The sequence below is a fragment of the Elephantulus edwardii genome, unplaced genomic scaffold, assembly GCF_000299155.1.
Source record: "Elephantulus edwardii isolate Elephantulus edwardi_28Jun2011 unplaced genomic scaffold, EleEdw1.0 scaffold00098, whole genome shotgun sequence".
Lineage (NCBI taxonomy): Eukaryota > Metazoa > Chordata > Mammalia > Macroscelidea > Macroscelididae > Elephantulus > Elephantulus edwardii.
The window spans coordinates 1,690,851-1,701,479 of NW_006399848.1; the positions used below are offsets into that span (position 1 = coordinate 1,690,851).

A 10,629-nucleotide genomic window follows, 5' to 3' on the forward strand; every position below is an offset into this window, starting at 1 on the left:
TCCCATTTCCCTCACCCAAATATTTCTGAAGTATTAAAGCCACTTATAAACATACTATTTAGAAATAACCAGTGGCAACATAAGTGTCATAATTCTAAATGTTTATGCATGCACATCTACCTACTAAACACATATACACACTCACATATCTGTGTTTATACACATCTTTCAAAACAACAGTTAATGTTATCCATAGTACTTAGTAGTCTGCTTTGATACATGAAGACATAGAAATCCTGATTAATAAATATAGACATGCAATATCATTGTTAATGTACAGTATTTAATTTTATAAACTTGGTAATACAATGGTCAAATGCAAAGCTACTAATTGACAATTTAGTGATCTGAATGATCAACAACCTCCCAGAGAAAAGGCTTGGCAGTACCACCTATTACTATTATAGCCTGTAAAGCCCTATTTGCCACATAGAGTTGCTATGAGTTAAAAAAGGCTCAAAAGCACACAACAACATAACTAGTCTGCCAGATATTTATATTGTTGAAAGTATTTAAATTATAATCCACTCCAGTTTTTTAATCATAAGGCACTCTGATATAAATATAAAAATTCAATCCTGTCAAGTCTATTCTGACTTCTATAATAGCCTGTACTGGATTCTCAAGGCTGAAAATCTTTAAGATAGGAAGCTGCTCATCTTTTTCCTGTAAAAATTTAAAGTGCTGACCTTTTGATTAGCAGTCTGACACATTATGCACTACAGCATTAGAACTCCTTGAATATCCTATGCATGTATATTTCTATAGCATTTAGTACCATGACTCTAGGAGAAAAGGCTAAACAATTTAAAAATGGGATGATAAAAAAATATGATGCAAATTGCCAAAATGCTTTTCTAAAAAGTTGGCCCAATTCATATTTCCAATAGTGATATATGAGCTCCAAGAAGTATAATGTCACTAAACTCATTCTCTCGCTCTCTCCATAAACAGTAGCATAATATAAACAGACATTATAAATGTCTTTTCCTGAACAATTTGCAAATAGATTGCAAAGATCACTCCCTTTCACCCTTGGGTACTACAGAGTACTCTATTCTATAACAACAGTGCAGTTATCAAAACGCAGAAAATTTCACATTGATACAGGTAATGTTATTTGGAATAGTAATTTATTCCAATAATGTCTTTTATAACAATAGATGCTAAGTTTTAATCTTTTTATGGTTTTTATTATTTACCAACCTGGTTTAAGTCTTTTCCTCAACTTTATGCTCCAATATTTTATTGTTTGTAACATCAGTAGCTGAAAACCTGGAATAGAAAATAAAATAGGGGAGCTCTGGTGGCCTAGTGGCAAGAAGCTGCAACTACAATCCCAGAGGCACACGGTTAGAATCCACCAGATGCTCTGCCGGGGAAGGAGGGACAATCTCCTCCTGTACCAGTCAGATCTGATTTGACAGTACACTCACACAAAAATAATAAAATAATAAAAAAAAAGAAATAAAATAAATGCCTAACGTTTTCATACAATTAAGGGATAAGCATGAAGGGAAAGAGTACATAAAATAAAACAAAAAAATGTTTACAACACAAATCTGTAAATATTTATTAGATGTTGTTGTTGTTGTTATGTGCTGTGGAGTGGACTACAACTCCTAACAACCCTTTGAATAACCCTATTAATTAATAAGATCTGAGCCTTACCCTATTTCACACCATCCTCAAGATCTCTGATATGCTTGTGCCCATTGTTACAGTCACTGTGTCAGTTCATCTAATTGAAGATCTTCCTCTCTGTCCCTGACCCTCCATTTCCCCCAGTATGTCTTTTTTTTTTTCAAGGAATGGTTTATCCTGACAATAGGCACAAAGTATGAGCCAAGGTTGAACTATCCTTGAGTCTAAGGAGCACCTCTGTTGCTCTTCTGCCAAGACAGTTTAGTTTTTTTGGCAGTCCATGGAGCATTTAGTACTCTTCACCAACACTACAATTCTTCTGTTATCCTTATTCATTGTCTAGCTCTCATAGGCATAACAAGAGATTAAGAAGACCATGACTTGGACCAAGCACCCCTTAGTCTTTAAATTGACATTCTTGCTCACTGACATTATAGCACTTTGTAGAGGTCTGTGAAAGCAGATCTGCAATATCTTTTGATAAGGTTAATTATAGATTACTTTACGGGATATGAGGGGCACTCCATAAATCCTAGCAATAAGTACAAAAACCTATTCACAATAAATTTCAGACGATCCCACTGAATCAGCTTCTGACTGCTTGAAACAAAACACCAACAAACCTCCAGAATCCAAACACACTGACCAATCCTAGTATCATTAATAGTGGAATAAAAGGAAGAGCATCAACATCATCTATGAAGTATGTGGGGCTGGAAGAGGAAGTTTAATCTAATGAAACAAATCTTTAGATCTATCTTCCAATTTATAAAAAACACAGAGATGAGAGGAACAGGGTAATGGATGCAAAGAAGATTCAGACAAATGTAGGTATAACATTCTAGTTTATAGAAGTGCCAACAATCAAATTACTGATACGCTATGTAAAGAGATTTCTATCTTTATTGAACATAAATATGTAACAAATTCTTTCCTCTAAGTGCCTTCATAATTGGTGGCTGACATAACTGGATTGTAAAAATGTATTTCTCCAAACTAACCTCAAGACCACAGGCAAGGAAGATCTTCCAATTCAGCTGCCAGATCTGCTCAACTTAATGGCAAGACCAGCATATCACCTTGTGGATTGATGAGACTAGGCAATCTGCTAGTGGACAGGCTTACATGCCCCATTCACATATTCTTGTCCATCCCCCTTGGCAAAGTCAAATTCAATGGCTTGAAAAGCATTGTGTACACTATACATACTACAACATCTCAACAACAAGAACACAAAAATCTTTAACACATCACAATAGTTGGAGATAAGACTGAAGCTGTCAGTTATTTCATCTCGCTTGAATCCACAATCAACATCCTTGGCAACATCAGTCAATAAATAAAAATACACATTGCACTGAGAAAAATCTGCTGCCTCTCCAAGGTGGCCAGAAACAATGATGTCAGTTTAAAGACTAAGGTGGAACTTAGATTCAAGTTATAGTCTTTTCAATTACATGCTATACATCTGAAAGTTCAACAATGATTAAGGATGACCACAGAATAAATGATGCCTGTCAACAAACAAATGGATAGAGAAACCGTAGTATGTTCACATTATGGAATATCGTATAGCACTAAAAATGATGTTTATAAAATATGACACAGCATTATAATGAGTGAAATAACTCACTCATAAGCAGATGTTTATAAAATATGACACAACATTATAATGAGTGAAATAACTCACTCATAAGCAGACAAATATTGCATATGACCACTGATGTGAAAACAGGATAACTAAAGATTAGGAAGCCTAGGAATGATGGGAAGCAGATCATAAACAGAATGTACAATGAACACTATAGGAACCAGGACAGAAGAGGAATAACCTGGAAAAATAGAGATAAGAACAATACAACTACTGCAAATAGGAACAATATAACTGTTCAAAAGGGAAAATGGAAGAATAAGTAAGGTGCAAAGGAAACTTAGGGGCCTTAAAGGCACACAGGGTGAGAGAAGTCACAAATCAATAATAATTAATTATATAAAACACACTGTATAGAAATGAATGCATGACACAAAATATATATGTATGCAACAATATATATATGAATGACTATACAAAGATGAAGGCTTATATAAAATTGAATGCAGATATAGGAAGCAGAATGTATATGGACCAAGTCTGCAAACTAAAAAAAAAATAAAAGAGGAAGGAAAAAAGAGCATTGTCTCAATTTAAGTCCATTAGTCTTAGCTAGCCACCACCATCATCATCTCCTGAAATTGTTGAGAAATCAGTAATATCTTCACCACCTTAAAGGCTTTTTTTTTTAACATAATAGGCTAATGTGGCTTTTGCCAGCATGATAACATTTAATTCAGCTCTTATTCTGTGCCAGGCACAGGATTAATTCAATTAAGCTTTCTAAAATGACTAATTTTCACAATATTTTGTGAAGCACAAAGGGAGTTCTCAAGTGGCATAGTCCATAGGGAGCAGCCCTGCTAACCCAAAGGCACAGAATAAGAGCTGGATTAAATGCTACCCATGCTGGCAACTATTTACTATACTATTGCATATCTTTTGAGAAGTTTACAAGTAGAAATATATGCCCCCTCAACTGCACGCAGGTCTATGAGATACATTTTCACATTCACAAAGTACTCTTTTCACAAATACTCTAGTACTCTCCACAAACCTATTCTACCCCATTTTAGAAGCGAGAAAATTTGAGATTCGAAGTGATTAGGTAATCTAGCCAAAGTCTCATTACCACAGCTTGTTAAGTGGTCGGTCTGATGGCGATTCCTAGACTTGCTATTTCAAATGCCACTCCTTTTACATTACTGTTGACATAAACTCACACAGAAACCTGCGCCCAACAGTCAAAACAGCAAGCAAGCCCTTTTAGTCAAAAGGGCGCTAATGGTCTGCAGGCTTTCAGCTAGGGCAGGGGTCACCTAGCTGGACCCTCGCGCTCACGCCCTATTGCGCCCCTCTCACCCAGGACAGTCCTTTTGCGGCCTGTCCCTGGACAGCTGATTCACAGGCGACCGCGGGAGAATCACGATCTTCGACGTGAAGTGCACTGAGCAGGGAGCTGCCGCTGGTTGATCATGGCTCGAGCTGAGTCTGAGAGTGTCTGTATAGCGGCAATGCTGCCAAATTCCCGGACATCAGACCCAGGGGAAATACCTGGCGAAGCAGGCGGCTGGAAGCCGGACTATACCGGCAAGTCTACAAAATGGAAATGACCCTGGTGTCAGGGTTGGGCAGGCCTCCAGCCCTAACTGCATCCACTAGGATTGGTCAAAAGGCAGCCAGCACTCTAGAAGGTTGTGCTAGAACCTTGAAGGGGTAAAGACTCATCTAAAGAGCAGAGTGCAACCAGCTGCGGGACGAAGGGGGCGGAGACGCAACCCAAGGGGGCGGGGCGTGCGACAGGAGGCGTGGCAAGACGGAACGTACAGCGCGAGGAGGGAAGACGACGGGGCGGGGCGTAAAGTGCGAGGAGGGGGCAAGGCTCGCCGAGCTGCGGCGGAGGAGGGTTTCGATTGGGCGGAGCGTGCGGAGGGAGGCTGAGGAGGGAGGCGGGGCCAGAACTGGGTAAGGGCGGTGTGGAGAGGCAGGCAGGACAAGGCGGAGCAAAGCTCAAAGAAAGGGGCCCAGGAGGACCCGATCAAGTGGCGCGAAGAAGCGGACTCGCGGGGGCGGGACTAGAGGGGACGGGCACGTAGGGGCGGGGCGACGGCGTAAGCGTGCGGCGGCGCGGGACGCGCCTATGGGCGCGGCGGCTGCGTGACGCGTTTTCAAATCTTGAACCGCCGCATCGCGCTGACTTGTGCTATTATTCCACTTCCTTCTCTGTGCCCTTTCGCGGATCCGGGCCCGGAAACCCGGCCTGCGGAAACCCAGCCTGCGGCCTCAGCATCCGTCTTGCTTTGTGGTTGCTGACTGCGGAACGCAAGCGGTCTAGTGGGCTCGTCATCGGGCCGGGGAGGCCTTGTTTTCGCGGTGACCAGTGCGACTCTGGTCCGGACCCAGCATGTAGGTGACGGACGGCTGCCATGTACTCTGGAGCTATGAGGATCCACGGAAAAGGGCATTTCCAGGGTACGACAGGCCTTTAACCACTCCTTCCCTTCTGCTTTCACCCTTGTTTTCTTAGGGTTTCTTGGAGGGTCCCCTGTTTTCCAGCTTGGGCGGCCTTTTCTTTGTGGAGACGAGGCCTAAGGGAAGGCTCCATCCACTGTTGTGCTTCATTGAAAGGGACCGGGGTCGGGCCCCAGGCGCCCTCCTTGCCCCGTAGGCCCTAGATTCCTGGTCTTCATTTGGTTCCAAAAAAGTTAAGTGTTTCAGGCACATTATTTTTATTTTACAGTTGGTGAAACATCCCAAGTCCTCTTTTGTGTTTGTATATATACGTATGTATATATAGTCAACTGCAGTTCATAACCAGATTGTGCTCGTAGTGCTAATTTTTAAAGCAGTTCCTTGAATATCAGCTTTGTTTTTCGTTTCCACTGGAAATCATGGAGTGAATAGTGATAGGTTCTTCCAGTGAACGTAATGGTTGATAATGTATAAACCAACCATATTTGAAACTAAAACTTGCCAATCATAACCCTTGAGAACTAAGACAAAAACAAGTTTTTTACCAAACTTAGTATTTCGTACTTTAAGCACCAGTTTTGAGACTAGCTATTAAAGTAAATGATTGTTTTGTAAGTACTCCTGTAAGTTTACATTCCAAAGGAGAAAATCAAATGAGTTGGTGCTGTGCTGTGCCTAGGGGCTGGGGAGGCAAGGATATATTTCCTGTTGATTCAGACTCCTCTTTAAAAAACAATTATCTAACAATACAGGATCTGTTAAAGCTTAGAAGGCATTCATTGTGCTGATGACAGATTGGCAAGATAATAAGGACATTTCCCCTCTGTAATTTAAATAACTATAGAATGCATTTTTTTCTTAAATGGTGAATATTTTTTGTTTACATAAAACATGAACTGATTCTGAGTGGTTTCAATAACAGGAGGGATCCAAGTCAAAAATGAGAAAAACAGACCGTCTTTGAAATCTCTGAAAACTGACAACAACAAAACAGAAAAATCCAAATATAAGCCTCTTTGGGGAAAAGTATTTTACCTGGATTTACCTTCAGTCATAGTAGCTGAAAAGCTGCAAAAAGACATTAAGGATCTAGGAGGGGTAAGTAAAAACCATGCACTTTGACAAAAAGGGGAAAAATACTGGTACCATCTGATATGATAAGCAGATTCCAGACACATGGAACACCTAATTGTTTTTGGTCAAACATTCTTCTAAGGGTATAGCACTGGTCTGTCCATTTGCTGTACAGAGGTAACTCATGGTTGCTGCGATGCTAAACACTGACACTGATGCATCAAGTGTGATAATGGCTACCCATGGTGAACAATGTTTGGTGGAGCTCTCTGGTTAAAACAAGCTTAGAAGCAGGAGTGGCATCCAATTCAGAAATATCTTGCCTCCAGAAACTTGAAGAAACAATTATACAAGTGTTCAGGTCTTGGATTCATAGGGTCGCTGAGTCATCTACAACAGCACTTAACAACAACAATATGAAAAGCATTCATAAGATTTCCTTTTTGGAAAACTTATAACCACCCATTAGCCAAAATTTAATATTTTTATCAGCTTCTCATTATTACCAAAAAGACCCCCAAGCATTTGTTTTTTACATCTCTGTACAATGCTAAAACTTAAAGCTCTGTAATTTGTCATCCAAGGCAAAGTTCCCAGATTTTAAGAAGGGAGATAAACTACTGTATTCTGGTAGAACCTCTGATTGTTGTCATATAATATTGGGCTATTTTCCGAATAGTAGAAAGTTTTTGGAATTTTTTTTTTTTGAGAAACTATACATTTGTGTGACAGTTAAGATATAACCACAGGACACAGGTTAGAAGCTTAGCATGAAAATTAGCTTTATTATTATAACAGAATGAATATTACCTTCTCACTGCCATCTAGTCATTTCTGACTCATAGCCACGTTATACGACATATTAGAACTGCTTCATGGAATTTTTGGGTTGTAAATCTTTATGTAGACTAACTATATTGTCTTATTCTTCTGCAGAGCAACTGGTGGGTCCGATGGCCTTTCAGTTAGCTGGCAAGTTCTTAACCCACTGTGCCACTGGGTTAGGAATATATTCATATTACCAAAGGACCAGAATTTTTAATTAAGAATCTGAAAAACCTACTTCTTTCTGACATTGCATATTGATTAGAGGATTTTTTTTAATAGGTACCATTGAGTTGATTTTCAGCTTGCTGCCACCATGTGAGAGAGTACTAGCCTCTGTTTTCTAGGCAGTGGTCATTGTGCAACGAATTACCAGATTTTTCTCCTTTCTATTTGCTAGTTAGCCTCTGTTACATTTAATGAGCAATTAACTATTGTGCCAGTCCCTGCTCCTTGACTGCAGAATTACATCACATAGGGAAAATTGTGAGAATTTTAAAATAAAGGTTAATATTAGATGAACAGTGAAGCTCCTAAATTTTGGTATTTCTTTAGTCTTCCTGTTTAAAAGGCTTTGTATTTCTCAAGTTCAACATCTTTGCATGTTTTCTGAGTAAGTTCTTTAATTCACAGACTATAAATTTTTAGGGAAATATGAAATAAGTTTTCTGTTGATGTGACTACACCTTCCCTGGGGTTGGTGTATTGTGTGTTGGCCTGGAGACTTAAAAGGTGGATTGTTGGAATCCACCAGTTGCTCCAAGGGAGAAAGAGAGGCAAATTTTTTTCCTCATAAAGATTTACAGCTTCAGAAACCCAGGGTAGGGCCTCGTGAGTTGTAAGCTACTTAATTTTAATGATATTGTTGTTTTGTATTTTAATCTTTGAGAAATTGTTTTAACTACTTTTTGTAACTTTCTGAAAACTAAAACATGGGCATATCTTTTGGATAGTTGTTGTTACTGCGTACCCTCGAGTCGCCTGTGACTCATAGTGATCCTTTGTACAACAGCCCTAAACCTTGTTCTGTCTCTTGCCAATCTTCTGGTCTTCTTCGACACACCTTATCCGCATTACCCCATTGACTCAGTCATTCCATCTCATTGTCTTCCTCTTCTCACTGTCCCTCCACCCTCCCAAGCATGATGTCCCTCTCCAAGGACTGATCCCAAAAGTATGTCCAAAGTATGTCAGACAAAGCTTCAGAATACTTGCCTCTAAGGAGCTGCCTGGCATCACCCTCTCCAGGACAAATTTGTTTGTTCTCCTAGCAGTCCGCCGTACTTTTGATAGTAGTAAAAACATACATTATACGTCCGCAATCCTAAGGTCACTTTCCGTATGCACACCACCACCAATGACTGAACCACCTTAGACAGTGAGTAAAACTCCTGTGTTTAATAGGAAGTACCGAAATCCAGAGATGTTTAAATGAGTAATCAATCAAAGCATGGTAGTCTGATTTCCAGACTAACAAAAGTGCTCCATTCTCTTCCTCTAGTAATAACTACAAAGTAGCTATTTGATACAATTAGAAACTTTTAAAAAAATTATGAGTTACTTGTTAACTCTTCTCATCTAATTAATTGATTTTTAGGCTTGTGTTATTAGCTGTAGTGCCCTACAAACAAAATTGTAAAGTATAAAACAAAGAACAGTAGAGAGCCTAGAACCAAGGACCAGCTGTTTCACCTCTTGTTCCCCCAGCAATATATTCCTGAGGCAGTTCTGAAAAAAAAAAACAAACCCACATTTTAAAATTCTGTCCCAAATGTTAGTTTTAAATAGATCAGTGAAATTAGAGAATACATTAACAACAAAAGTTCTGAGCTTTTCCCACAAAGGTGTTAATTTTCAACTGAAACTAATTTTTTTAAACTGTTGTTATGAGCTGTTGAGTCGCTTGTCACTCACAGTCACCCTATGTACAACAGCCCTAAATCCTGCTCTATCCTGTGCCAGTCTTACCATCTCTGACACACCTGCCCTCATTAGCCCAGTCACTGAATCAGTCCATCTCACTGATGGTCTTCCACTCCTATGCTGTCCCTCCACCCTCCCAAGCATGACTCCCTCTCCAAGGACTGGTCCCTCCTTGCAATATGCCCAAAGTATCAAACAAAGCCTCAGAATTCTTGCCTCCAAGGAGCAGCCTGGTTTAACGCTCTCTAGGAAGAACCTGTTCATTCTCTTAGCAGTCCATGGTATATTCAACACTCTTCTCCACCAGAACTCGAAAGCATCAATTCTTCTATCATCACTAGTTACTGTCCAGCTCTCTGAAGCATAGCGAGTGATTGCAAAGATCATGGCTTGTATCAAGTGCACCTTAGTCTCCTGACTAACATTATTTATTGTTCTTCAGTACTTTGGAGAAGTCTCTGACAGCATACTTTTCCAGTGCAGTATGTCTTTTCATTTCCTGGCTGCTAGTGCCAAGAGTGTTGATTGTGGAACCAAGCAAAATAAGCTGTTAACAAGCTCAGTCTTTTTTCACCATCTATCATGATGCCACCAGTTTGCCCAGTGGTGAGAATCTTTGTTTTCTTGATACTGAGCTTCAATCGTTACTGAAGGATGCAATCCTTGACCTTCTGCAGCAAGCACTTCAGGTCCTCCTCAGTTTCAGCAAGTAGGTTTGTGTCATCTGCATAACACAGATTATTGCTGAGTCATCTTCCAATTCTGATGGCACATTTCTCCTCATAGAGCCCAGCCTCTGGGATAATCTATTCAGCATATAGATTGAAAAGGTGTGGAGGTAGTACACTTCCCTGACCTACACCCTTCCCAAATTTGAACCATGCAGTGTTCCCTTGCTTTTTTCTGATGACTGCCTCCTGGTCCAAGTATAAGTTTTGCATAATCATGATCAAATGTTCTGGGATTCCCATTCTTCTCAGAGTTAGCCACTGTTTGTTACGATCCATACAATCAAACAACTTTCCGTAGTCAATGAAATACAGATAGTCATTCCTCTGGTACTCCCTGTTTTCAGCCAAGATCCATCTAAGGTTATCTAC

At 39.9% G+C, this 10,629-nt stretch overlaps 1 protein-coding gene across 1 annotated transcript in view; it reads left to right on the plus strand.

The window, feature by feature from the left end:
- The first annotated feature begins 5,661 nt into the window (after positions 1-5,661).
- DBF4 (DBF4 homolog (S. cerevisiae)) overlaps positions 5,662-10,629 on the plus strand; it is a 24,597-nt gene continuing 19,629 nt past the window's right edge. Inside the window, exons 1-2 of the mRNA XM_006891488.1 lie at positions 5,662-5,707; positions 6,630-6,805. Of these exons, the coding sequence (XP_006891550.1) occupies positions 5,662-5,707; positions 6,630-6,805 (222 nt within the window). The remainder of the gene's footprint in view (positions 5,708-6,629; positions 6,806-10,629) is intronic.